General features: G+C 35.9%; 1 protein-coding gene across 1 annotated transcript in view; it reads left to right on the top strand.

Annotated features, from left to right (window-relative positions):
* Positions 1-14,100, top strand: part of P58IPK (dnaJ homolog subfamily C member P58IPK) — a 30,570-nt gene that overhangs the window by 644 nt on the left and 15,826 nt on the right. Inside the window, exons 3-7 of the mRNA XM_089647090.1 lie at positions 4,515-4,714; positions 6,137-6,337; positions 8,734-8,862; positions 12,021-12,245; positions 12,559-12,676. Of these exons, the coding sequence (XP_089503216.1) occupies positions 4,515-4,714; positions 6,137-6,337; positions 8,734-8,862; positions 12,021-12,245; positions 12,559-12,676 (873 nt within the window). The remainder of the gene's footprint in view (positions 1-4,514; positions 4,715-6,136; positions 6,338-8,733; positions 8,863-12,020; positions 12,246-12,558; positions 12,677-14,100) is intronic.

Raw genomic sequence — 14,100 nt, 5'->3', positions numbered from 1 at the left:
ATGCACAAAAGGTTCTGAGTTCGGGTTATTTTAATAATTTAGGCATATTTCCTAGCCTTTACCTAACTTCTAAACAAGCGTCTGATGATACAAATAGGAAAAATCGTGGTGGTCACGCATGAATTTTTTAACTTTGATCGATAAAAAAGTGGGACTCTTTTTTACCATCTCGCCCGACATCAATAGTTGTTTCTTGTAGTAATTAACACGTTCCCGGACAAGCATGCTATAGCATTCGCATTGCATAGTTTAATTATGTCGCGGATGCTATAGCATTCGAAGTTTATTGAGTTTTTTTTGTCAGATATGCTTGAGCAGTTGCTTTATCCTTATAAAATATAGGTAGTCTATTTCTTACTGTCACTGCTGACACAACCACAGATCGCTTACTGTCACATGAGACCTTTTCTGCACACAAAGATAAAACAGTGTTTACCCCTTCCCGTACAGCTCGCCCGGCGTACCCCGCGTGGTTACGTATGCTATAGCATGCGTCAAATGTATTGAGATACGTCTGCTATAGCATTCGCGTCGCACTTGATGGTGTTGGTTGGTACGTATCATGACGGAAATGCTAGAGCATTCGCAAAAATCTAATACAAAAAAATAGTGCCAAAGTAGGGTGACTCACTGCCCGCGAACGTGTTAAGTTGAAATCGAAAATTTTTGCGTATTTGTTTTCGGAAACTGAAAATTTTCCCTTCAACATGTTTTAGTGTTGCTAATATTACTTTAAAGTCAAATGATTTACATTTTATGGTATATACATTAAAAAGAAGATAAGATTATTTGCAGTTGTTAAAGTCTTGATCATTTCCAATATCAATGTATTTTGCATGCTGACGAAAGAGTTGGGATTGGGCGCGAATATGAGTAATCTGGAAGTAAGTTGCCTCTTGTATGCTGATGATGCGGTGCTGATTGGAAGATCTACAGTCTCTTGTGTCTAGGATGAACAAAGTATTTATGAAGAATGAGTTAATGATGAATGTAAGTCCAAAGTCGTGGTTTTTGAAAGAGACATTATGAAAACAGTGTGCAATAGAGTTAATGAGGAATACTTGGAGCAGATAGATGAGTTTGTGTATATAGGAAGTATGTTTACGAGAAATGGGAAGGCTGACAGAGATATTGAAAGAAGGGTAAATGGAGGACTGAACGCAGTTGGTGCTAGCAATAAACTGTCCAAAGAAGCGAAGCTACGTCCACAATGGAGTGCTGGTACATACCCTGATGTAAGGCAGTGAGGCACGGAACTGGCAGAGGAAGGACGAAAGCAGACTGAATGCTGTAGAAATGAGATCTAAGAGTTTGTATGAATGTGAATGAGACTAGGAGTGTGCCAAGACCAAGTTGTTTGGCGGTCTGTCCTGTCTGCCTACCCCTGTGGGAAACGGCGTGATAGTTAGTATTTTTAAAATTTGCCTCAGGGATTTCATTTCTACAGCATTCAGTCTACTTTGTTCTTTAACCCTTCAGGCTAATTTGTCTTTTAACCCTTCAGTCTACTTTGTCCTTTAACCCTTCAGTCTACTTTGTCCTTTAACCCTTCAGTCTGCTTTGTCCCCCAACCCTTCAGTCTGCTTTGTCCTTTAACCCTTCAGTCTAATTTGTTTGCTTTTGGGAATAACTCATATGGTCTCATAGAAATCGTTATATCTCCCTTACTGTCATGGTAAGAAATATTATGTTCTAAACGGTGTTAGAAAGAGAAAATACCATGCTTTATATTCAAATATAGAAGTTAATCACAGAAGAATTAAAATGTGCACCTTTATGAAACCAAAGATTCCAAACGCAATATGGAAAAAAAATTATGAAACTTTGTGAATTTTTTATCAATTATTTTTATATGAAACTACAAAAAAGTGAGGTGATAGTAACATTTTTTTTACATTTTTCTAATAAAATGCAGGAGTTTTTTTTTTTTCATTATTAGTAATTTTAGTTACAAAGAACGTAAGGTGAACCATCTTTTTTTTTTTTAATGTTTCCTATTCAAAATTTTAATACATCAAAAATATATTTTTATTTGTAATAAAAAAAATTGAATGCGTATTTTATCACCTTTCAAAAGCAGTTTATTAGTTTTTGGATACAGTCAGAAATTTTCCATTCGTTTGGATTTTATCGCAAAGCGAAAATACTCCGACCTTCTGTCAAAATAATGCAGAAGTCTGAGGAGTTAATTGCATGAAACTAACACAATTATATTTTAAATCTATTCATAACTGTTTAAACCTATTTAACAACAAATTATTTGTAACTATAACTGAAATTGCAATTTATTACAAATCAACGATAGAAAATTATACAAGCAATGTACTTAGATAAATGAATGTGAATATAGTTAGCGCAAGACATTATTGTCATTATGACATATGAAAACCACAATTGTGGAAATTGTGGAGATATTTCTTTTTTTAATAATTTGTCTCAGGACCTACGTCATCTTTCGAGAGAAGTTCTGAGAGGTCAAAGGGTCGCCTCTCAGTTGGTGGGCATTCGCCACTAAGACGAACAAACCTCTCCCCATGAACATGTGTGCCCTATTAAGTCACTAAACGTAGCGAAGCACTTGAGGAGACCTACGGCAGATTGGTTATACAATGTATGGTTCCCGGGGTGACAGTACCCATACCCGCCTCCCAAATTGAAATTAATATGCAATGCAGATAATACCGTGCAAGCATTTGGAAACAATATTATACATCTGTCTGTTCAAAAACCTTCTACGGTGTTTACACCTATTGATAATATTATTTTATTATTGAAGACAATATTAGCGATTTCTACACGAAAATCTGAAACAGAAAAATCAGAAAAGGATACGATCTAGGACTCGAACCCAGGACCATTGTCTTGCCGGGACACCGCTCTACCGCTGAGCTAATGGGACCCTATCCCCCTCGATCCTAAGACAAGGGTCTATCCCTATCCCTCTCGGTCGCAAGACAAGGGTCCTGGGTTCGAGTCCTAGATGTGACCGTATCCTTTTCTGATTTTTCTGTTTCAGATTTTCGTTTAGAAATCGCTAATATTGTCTTCAATAATTAAATATTACAATTTGAGGTTTTACTCAATAAAGTTATTCCGAAAAATAAATATTTATTCTAGACTTGCAGAAAAGTCAATAGATGTCGCACATTAAAAATAAAAAAATAAGATAGGTTTATCTAAAAAGACGCTGTCTAGATTGCATTTAGTTCGGGTTGAATCTTGCGATCATACATAAAGATAGTTGCCAATAAAAATGTGTGCTGGAAAAAAAATGAAGACAATGTTGGTAGTTCTTATTCGAAGTATGATACAGTTAAAAGTGACCGAGGGGGATAGGGTCCCATTAGCTCAGTTGGTAGAGCAGTGTCCCGGCAAGACAAAGGTCCTGGGTTCAAGTCCTAGATGTGACCGTATCCTTTTCTGATTTTTCTGTTTCAAATTTTCGTTTAGAAATCGCTAATATTGTCTTCAATAATTAAATATTACAATTTGAGGTTTTACTCAATAAAGTTATTCCGAAAAATAGATAATATTATTCTTCAAGGATTCGAAATATTGTATGAACTGTGCTAATTTTCAATGTTTGTAGAATTTTCATTTACTGATAAAATTTCAAAGCCAGATAAGAATGGACATAAGTCATAAAACTAGATTAGTTTATTGTAAATTGTTTCACATTGAAATCTCAATTTGCAATGTTGATTCTTTTATGTTAATGCATTGGTCTGCAGTAAGTTTTATAATATGATGTTGTCAATTTGTAAAAACCAAAAGACAGAAGATACTAGAACAACGACTTAATGTACAACCTCTCCCTGGACTCCCTTTTTACACAGTGGGTACATTTGACCCAATTCCGTGTAAAAAAAATAATGGTTGATAGGTTTCCTTGTATAAAAATAAATTGTTAAATAAATAAATTACTAAATTCAAATTCTGATTTAAAACAAAAATTGTATTATCGATCGCTGTGACTGTTTTTTTTTTTGTGATTTCTTTGTATGACTTTTGGTAATGAGCAACCTGTCAAATAACGTTGAAATTGTAGAGATTGTTCTGCTTTGTCGTCATTTGTTATAAAATCATTTAAAGAGTTTATTAGCCAGTTGAAAACCTTCAGGCGCGATTTGCGCCCAGCATGCTTTTTCCGCCCCGCTTTCCGCACACCTCTCTGTGCATAGTACATACTGAGTAGTAAGTAGATGCAAGGAATGTAGCACCATTATTCATGTTCTATATTCAATATTGCAAGGAATGTAGCACGATTATTCATGTTCTATATTCAATAATTGCAATGAATGTAGCACCATTATTCATGTTCTATATTCAATATTGCAAGGAATGTAGCACGATTATTCATGTTCTATATTCAATAATTGCAATGAATGTAGCACCATTATTCATGTTCTATATTCAATATTGCAAGGAATGTAGCACGATTATTCATGTTCTATATTCAATATTGCAATGAATGTAGCACCATTATTCATGTTCTATATTTAATATTTACCCAGAGGGCGACCCCAGCAACTACCTCACATACTACAAGCGTGGCACGGTGTACTTTGGCCTGGGCAAGGCCAAATTCGCACTGCAGGACTTCAGCAAGGTGCTGGAGATGAAGTCCGACTTCACGGCCGCCCGTCTGCAGAGGGCGCACCTCCACTTCAAGCTCGGCTCCCTGACGGAAGCGCAGCAGGACTATTACGATGTGGTGAGTTGGCATTTCTAAATTTCTATGGATCAGATAGTCAATCATCACTGCGGTGCTACATCCCAGGTTGGAATTTGGCCTCTTCTACAAATGTTCTCCACTGGCTGCGGTCTGTCGCCATTGGCATCCAGTCCTCAGTCCTTCCCGTTCTGCTTCAATCCTACCCCACGCAGTCCATCCATCTCTTCCTCGATATGCCTCTGGGCACCTACTTCGTCATAATTTTCGGTGTCCTATCATCTGGCATTCTTTTTACGTGATGCTTTCACCAAGAAGCAACGAAAATTGCGACAAATTTTCTATTTTTAGCTTTTTCCATTAAAAATTAATATTTTGGACATGTTTTTGTTTTATCGTATTGTAGCCACTTCTGGCCATAGACAACAACCACTAACAACTTATTCTAGCAACCTGATTTGATGGCCTCCATGGTCAAAGGGCTCCCAACTAGCAATCCAAAGGTGGCAGGTTCAAATCCCGGCGTTTGCATTACATTTATTTTTGATTGATTTGTGTTATTTCACAATTTAATCATTTTAAATAATAAAAGGTAACATAGTGGATGATAGGGGGAAGATGGGGGGGGGGGAATAGAAGAAGAGATATTTAACATGAATTAAATATCTCTTCTTCTGTGCCCACCGTCCCATGGGTCAGAAAGTAATGGACATTAACCGAATGCTGCAAGACCCTGCGCAGACAACACCACTCTGAACTGTGCTGCAGACCGTTACCTTACTGTGGCGAACTTAATTTTCTGCACAGGATGTTGCAGCATTCGGTTGCAGTTTACCGACCCGTGGGATGACGGGCTATCTCTTCGTTAGGTATATTTAAACACTGTAATATTATATGTACTCTACTTCTTGTTAATTGGGTTAGCTGTTAAAAATAGGATGTACTAATAAACTGCATCCTTTGTACTTTATTTTAATAAAAAAATACCAACTAAAGCGATACATACCCAGCTTAAGGAATATGATTTTTATGAATTATAAATTTTAAAATTGTTTTTATAAAACTTTAAAATATGGAATAAACGGTAAAATCTAGGTGGATTCATTGGCTTTAAACCACAATAAGCAGTTCTTATGTTTCCCTATTAATATTTGCAGGTATGATATTAATTAATCGAATGGCGGAATCGAAAACTGAACATCCATCACTCCATTAGATAAAGGTTTTTTGAATTTGAATTGATTGGCATTTGCGACTCTAGATTTGGACGAAATGCATTCCTTCAGCTTGTTTACTTACTCGTTTATTGTAAGTTGTTAGTTGTTATTTTCGTTCGCAAGAGTGGCTACAGTATACTCAGGAATATATTTTGGTATTATTAATGCAAATTTTGTCATTTTTTTGAACATGTAATTTCAATGTTTGTTTGGTAAATTTATCTGTAATAAAATATCTTCCTTCCAGCTCGTAGCAGACCCCTACAACGAGGAGGCGAACGTGAACTACAACCGCATCACGGACACGTCGGAGGACATGCAGCTAGCCGAGGCGTATTACCGCGGTCAGGACTACCAGGCCTGCGTGGAGCTGGTGCAGCGACTTCTGGAGCTGTGTCCCTGGGCTGCCAACCTGCGTCAGCTCAGGGCCGAAGCCTATATCGGACTGGTGAGACTGAATTTTACTGACTGTGTGTAGCCAACTCATGTTTTAACTCCATTTGGCATTTCATTTGTCCGTTAGGTTGTTACATTCTGATTTTAAGATGGTGGCCATTTTAACCTGTCATGCGCCGCAGTAGCCGATAGGCATGACAAAAAAAATCATTTCTCCGAATATAAGTTGCAATTCTGAGGAAAATACTTAAGTTGGATTATATACTATTTTTATATAAAATATAAACACTTCTGGTAAGATGGAAGAATTTACTAAAACTACTCGGTCTTTGCACATACTCCTTGCCTCATTCACATTCATACATTGTCTCATATACACTCTTCTATTAAACTGACTCTTCACATGGCCTGTCTCAAGTATCTGATACACTTGATTGTGCCATGCCTTCCTAGGGTGTCCCCGACTTCTTCTTCCATTCACATTTGTGTCATATATTCTCCTAACACTGCTTTCTTCTTTCATTCGCTCTACATGCCCAACCATCTGAGCGTACCTTTCTTAATCTTACTCATTACGCTTACATCAGCCTTGCATTCTTTTTTGCGGATCTCCACATTTCTCACACGATCATACTTGGTTTGCTGACCACAATTTGTTGAAAAGAACCTTTCAAATATAAAAAAAAACATTATTTTTATTTTGTAAATATTAGAAAATTACAATTTTGGTGACTTTCTCAACTAGCATACTAGGCTCATGCCCGTATTATGGTAGTCTTATATGAAATATGCATGAATAACAATAACAAAACATAGTGGAAAAGGAAATTGTTATGGTAAAACAAAAATTTAAAAAATGTATATTATTATAAAAACCATATTAGAAATAGAAATAAAGATAAAACTAAATAAATGATAGTGTTAAAACTTTATTTTTTTAAACTGTGTTAGGAACTCATGTGTTCTTTAAAGAAGGAGATTTCAGCGCCCTTGAGGTGATTTTGTACAAAAACGGCGCTATACAAGTCATCCAAATATTATTATTATTATTAATGCTCGTCCTCAATCAAATAGCCAATGTTGAACACGGATAGTAAAATGGGATATAGAATTAATTGACTTTATATCTGTGTTTAAAGCATTGTATATTTTAGGAGCGATGAACCAGAATTGTCGTTGAGCGAATGTGATTCTAGTTTTAGGTAGCATGCATCCCTGGTTTGATGAAAAGCGGGTGTGTGCTTGATGTTGTGGAGACACAAACAGGTTATTTTTCTGTATGTAGCACAAGCTTGTCTTAGTAAATAACTGGCGAAAAAGACCTTAATTTTAACAAATAATGGTCATTCATTGGTTTGACATCGTTGGTTTGATAGACACAACTAATTTGTATCCATTACTCTTTGATATATTGTTAAAATGGCTAATTTAACCTAAGATCAAATAATATAAGTATTTAATTTGTGTCATGTGTTTTGCAATTTTACATTAAATATTATCAATTTATTATTTAAATACTGATAATACATAAATGCATCGCTTCAATCTATTTAACATTATCAATACTGTTATATTAATCTGGTGTTTGAACACTGTGCTTATTCCTTTACAATGTTTTCAACTAATATTATTGTGTTTCATTATAATATTATGAGATTTAAACATTCGTAATCTCTGTGAACTTACGATTATTTTATGAAAAGTAATAAAATTTCACGTTGATTTCATTTATCCTTCAAAACAAATTCATAATAACTCGTCCAAATCGAAATCTAATATATTTTATTTTCTGCTTATTTGACCTAGTAAGATTATGTATATTATTTTCCTTGAGTATTTTTAATTTCCTTAAACACTCCAGTTCTTCATTACAAATCGCCTTTCGGCGCCATTTTTTAATTTTTCACTTGTAGCTAACACTTTGTGGGTATACATAATTATAATAAAAAGTTTGTTTGAATACCACTTTATTATATATATTTCTAACCAACCCGAACCTTCATCAGGGTTTATAAAAACATATATGTATATGTTCTGTACATATATCTGTTTTTATAAAACCTGATGAAGGTTCAGTTTGAACTGAAACCGGTTGGTTAGAAATATATATAATAAAGTGGTGTTGAAACAAAGTTATTTAATTTTTAACATTTGAACGAAACCCATTAATCGTAGAATCTTACCTCGTCATAGGTTTGTCAAATAAAAATGAATCGGGTTATTTAATCACTTCGATTAAGTCATCGAACATTTCGGTCATAAAACTTTCTGCAAATTCTGACGGGTTAAGAATCTACAGTTAATATTACAATTACGAGGCTAGCAGTCCTCAATGTAGTGTTGATACTAACCCATATGGCAGTAAGACATTTAACTGGCAGAAATTATGTTGGTATCCCTTGTTCTTGTTACGTTGCTATGCGTGTTCTGAAATGTTCCGTTTTTCAGGGTGACGTGTTGGCAGCCGTGTCGGACATCCGATCAGTGAACCGGCTGCAGCAGGACTCTACGGATGGCTACTTCCGGTTGGCCAACCTGCTCTACTCTCAACTTGGCCATGTTGCCGACTCGCTGAAGGTAATTCATCTATTTATATGGCGAGGGTTTGGAGATAAAAACGCTTGTGTGTAAAAACCTGGGTTTTGTAAAACCCAAGTATATTTGGTTTAAATATTTCATATCTAGGTACATATTCCTTTGGATATTTTTCACCTCAATATCAAATCGGCGGTTTAGGATCACAAGGGCCTACCTACAAAAACACAGTTTTGAGATAAACGCTAATAAATGTTAGAATCTGCGATTGTGATTGTTTTTTTTTACATGGTTATGTATCTATTTATATAAAGTACAGTGTTTTGGGCGAACGGGCGGCCGCGCATCGGACATCAGGCGGGCGGCGTTATTTTTATTTTTATACAAATTTACAGTTTTGTTCAGAGATTGATGAAATGATTGACCTTCAAAACAAGAGGAAGGTCACTGTCCACATGGAATTTAGAAAAACTCTTCGAAAATCCCGGGCAACGCCAGGGACTTAAGCTAGTCATATTTTTAACATAAATAAAAATGTAAAGGTTCGTTAGTTCAAATCTTAAATCTCCGAAAGTCCTTCTCCAATGGCAGGATATTTTGAGTAGTTCACAAATTGACACCAGTTGGCGCTAGTGTAAATGTAGACCAAAATACGAAAAGAGAACTGTCAAAACTTTGTTTCGTCAATTTTTGTATGTTTTCTGTAGGTTCGAAGCGATTATTTATGTGAATTCTGACATTCATAACAATGCCTTCACTATGTATTGTACCGCAATGCTCTTCAAGAACATCTGGGCATTGTTTTCCTAGCAATAAGTGACCGAGCATTATTTGAAAAGTGTGGTGTAACTTTTTAATAAAAAATGACATTGTGCTAGCTGACAAAGGATTCCAAATTCAAGATCTTCTTGCACCCAAAGATGTAAAGGTCAATATGCCTGAGTTTCTTAAAAAGAAGTGTGGTCAGCTTGAACCTGAACAGCTTCACCATTCCAAAAAAACTTCAGCAAATAGGATACATATTGAAAGAGTTATTGGGTTGGGTAAAACATACCGAATCCTCAAGGGAACTCTTACTTAAAATTTAGTGCCTATTAGCTAGCAGAATAATTTTTGTCTGTTTTATGCTCGTCAACTTTCGCCAAAATATAATGGAAGGAAAAGAATGTGTTATAAATAAAAATTTCAATGATACCTGTGTTTTTTAAATTTTTATTTTCAATAAAACGTTTCCTAACTAAATTATCAAAGCGATAAATAATAAACCAAAAATTTCTTCAACTTAACTATAAAAACAATATATTCTTGGTATGTGCCAAGTTAAATGCTCTCTAAAATTTAATATTGTATAACATACAGTTGCAACATGCTTACATACCGATCTGGTGCCTTTGCCAGCGATGCATTCACAGCTTCGTTCGATAATATTTCCTACTAGTGTAATAGCTAGCTTAACAAAATAATATGTCAAACTCTTTGTCATTTCAATATTAACTTGTGCTCGAAAGAAACTATTTTCTTTATTAATAGACACAACTAAAGCTACCAAAAAATATTCCTTCATCATATTGTATCCTTTCCTGTGAACTGGTGCATACATTGTCATTCCTTTCTGCCCTTTGTAAACTTGAAGAAAGTATTGGTTTATATGAACTATATCTATTTGTGGCAATACAGTCGAATTCAATTCATCTGGGGGCCAACATATACCCACTATCTCACTTTCATACTCAAAATCATTTATTTCCATAAAGTTACTATTCCGGTCATAGGCAGCCAATCTGGAATTAATAATTATGATTATTGGGTACATTATAAACAAGCAACGTTAGCTAAAGTACCTATAATTATTACAAATACGACACAATTAATGTGTTTCATAGAAGTTCAAGAATGAGGTTATGTCCCAACCACTTAGCTCACCTCTCGATTAGAACTTCTTTCTTGCCAACACATTTTGCCTTTCTATTCTTTAATTCATTTTTTAACTCCTTCACAGTCCAGCTACCGTATTTATCCACCATTTTTTAATATTACTTCCAAAATGCACACGCAAGCCAGATACAAAGCAATATCAATTATGTCAATAATTAACAATGACAGATGACAGGTCTACAACTACACCAGCGCGCCGCCAAGCGGGAGATGTTAGCACAGCATTCTGCCATTGCTTTGAAATTTTGACACAACGTTACATTCGAATACGCACATATATATGTATTATATAGATGTTACTTGTGACAGGTATAAACATGTTTTTTTGAAGAAGAAAAAAAACGCCATCTGTTGGACGTAAAAGCAACACGCGCTATTGTTTCTCTATCTGTCCAAACAGACTGAGCCACAGCAACGCATGGCTGGGTTCAGCTAGTTTAAAATGAAAATTTTCTTTATATTCAGTAAGTTTACCATTTACCACTGTTGAACCTGTGTACATATTTTTAATCAATAATGACTAAGATAAAAAGGTAGTGTGTTTTTACCATTAAACAAAGCCTGATTTCATGATTAATTTTAGTTGTGTAAGATTAAATAGCATACATTATATGTTATTGGAAAATGTAAAATTTGAACCAACATTTAAAAAAAATAATGTTTTACATTTCTGAAATAGAATCTGTTACTTCCATTCCGAAACCATATTCGTGTACTTATAAGTGGAATGTAAAAGTAACTTAATGGAATGCATAAAAACATATTTATTGTTATTAAGTTTAATTTGTAGAACTCCATTTTAATTTTTATTTTTTATATATTCAATAATATTGTTATTGGGTTTATAAAAACAGTTTATTTTTAAACAAGTTCTGCTGTGTAATTATTATTACGCGTGACAGCTGTTTCGCCTTCAGAAGGCCTTCAGAAGGCGAAACAGCTGTCACGCGTAATAATAATTACACAGCAGAACTTGTTTAAAAATAAACTGTTTTTATAAACCCAATAACAATATTATTGAATATATAAAAACATACACAAACTTTGGCGAAAAAGCCCAAAAACAAAGTGATTAATTCAGTTAACCCATTTTTCCTATCCGCTACAAAAATGTTGAATTCAGGAGTGAATTATAGCCTCAAATTTAAATCTACTATATTTTGTTATCATAGTGTTGCCATAGTTATGAAATTTTATTTCTATTTCATTAAATTTCTACACTTTCTTAATAGGTAGGTACATATATTAATGTATTATTTGAATAGGAAATCAGAGAGTGCCTGAAGCTGGACCCGGAGCACAAGGACTGCTTCCCGCTGTACAAGAAGATTAAGAAGATAGATAAGTTTGTGAATGACGCCCAGGCAGGCCTGGAAGCCGGCGACTTCAAGAAGTGCATCGAGTCCGCCGAGAAGATAGTCAAGAATGAGGAGGAAGCCACCATGGTCATCTGGGAGGCCAAGAAGATGCTGTGCGTCTGCAGCAACAAGGTTAGTTCAAATATTTATCTTCGGCCCTCATTACAAGCGATGCAAATTCAGTCGGCCTTCAGTGATGTGCCTTCTGGACGATCTGTCAAATTTATTTGCCATTTGGAATATTATTGTGAAATCTTTCCCCCTTCATTAAATGAAAATTTATAGTATAATGACATCCTAATGTACATCTTATACATAAAAATATGTGAAATGATTACTATGTACATTGTAATATATTTTCCTGTAAATAACGTAACATTATATTTTTTTGATAAACATGTTTATGAACACATGACAAATTAAAATGTTATTAATTTTCTTCCAGGATGAGCAGTGGACACCGGCCGTAACCCACTGCCGGGAAGCCATCGAAATAATGAAGGACATTAACCTGTACTGTGAGTTTGCAGAGGCGCTCATAGGACTGGAGATGTACGATGACGGTAAGTCAAGCAATGTTATGCTTTTTACCATATGACTGTGAATAAAGTGTATAGGCGCGAGGTAGGGAATGCAATCCCGGTATACCGGGATCCCGCTGGACTGGCAGAGATTACCCGCTGGACTGACAGGATTACAGAGAAGAGCAACTCATACGTGTTACTCTGCGCGCAGTGGCGAGTAGACTGGGAGGGAAGCGATGCGAGCATTGCGAGCGAGGTAGGGACGGTCGACGGTGTGACCGTGCGGGGCGGGGCGGGGGATTGATAGCTTGCCTGCGCCCTGCGCCTGCCAGTCACAACAGTAAATTTGACACGAGCACAACGCAGTGATTTAGACATTCATTGAAAATTCATTGTTTTATTTTAGATTAATCAAAGTGAACTGAACTTTCTAGGTTTCTTATAATGTTAAATAAGTGAAAATAATGTCGCAAACAGTGTATAAAGAGTTTTGTGGTATTATTCCTGTATGGAAGTATTTTTTAAAAGCCGAAGATTCACAAACTGCAAAATGTAAGTTGTGCAAATCAATAATTAAAACGACAGGACGTTCAACAAAAGGTTTACACATGCACTTGAAGTCAAAACACAAAATTGACACTGTGAGAAAACCAGATGGAGAAAGTGATACTGCTTCTACAACTGCATCGATGTCCAGTTCTTCCACATCGGCTCATTGTGAACCTCAACCATCAACTTTGGCAAAGAAGCATAAAATCACTGACCATTTTTCAAGCGAAAACAATACTGTCGAAAAGAGGGTATCACGAATGGTGTCTAAAGATGGTTTACCATTCCGAGTTTTCCGTACCTCGTCGGATTTGCGAGATATTTTTAAAGCCGGGGGTTTTAACTTACCAACATCGTCTAATTCAATCAAATTAATGGTTATGAATTACGGCAAGACACTAAAAATGATGGTTATTCAAGATCTTTTAAAGCTGAAAGAGAGCAACGACAGATTTACCCTCACATTCGACGAATGGACATCCACGAGAAATCGGCGCTATATAAAAGTAAATGTTCACGCCTTTGCTAAGGAAAAGCCTATTGTCACGTCTGACGTCACGTCTGATGAGCGTCTGATGAGCATGGACCCTTGTCAATCACCAGGGCTATTATGGGGCTAAGGCAAGAAGACATGATGTGTAAAAGCATTGAAGAACCTTGATCATGTTGTCATGTCTGAAGGTGTTTGGAGAGTCCGCCAGCGGTGAGCAGGACGACAGGTCTCCGCGAAATCCGTTTGAGTTAGCTCCGGGTAGAGATTCGTGGGGTGGAGTGCGCGAATCCATCCTCAATTAATCAGCATCCATTGAACGTTTAAAGGGACAATGATGCTTCATCTTTGCGTCACCTCGACAGCATGCTTGGTAATCCAGTATAGTCTCCAAGGAATTACCCTTCAAAACCACTCACAAATA

Source organism: Hesperophylax consimilis, chromosome 26 (assembly GCF_061612785.1).
Source record: "Hesperophylax consimilis isolate HC1 chromosome 26, BYU_Hcon_1.0, whole genome shotgun sequence".
Taxonomy (NCBI): domain Eukaryota; kingdom Metazoa; phylum Arthropoda; class Insecta; order Trichoptera; family Limnephilidae; genus Hesperophylax; species Hesperophylax consimilis.
The sequence above is the reverse complement of the archived record's forward strand: the minus strand, read 5'-3'. Positions and strand labels throughout refer to the sequence as shown.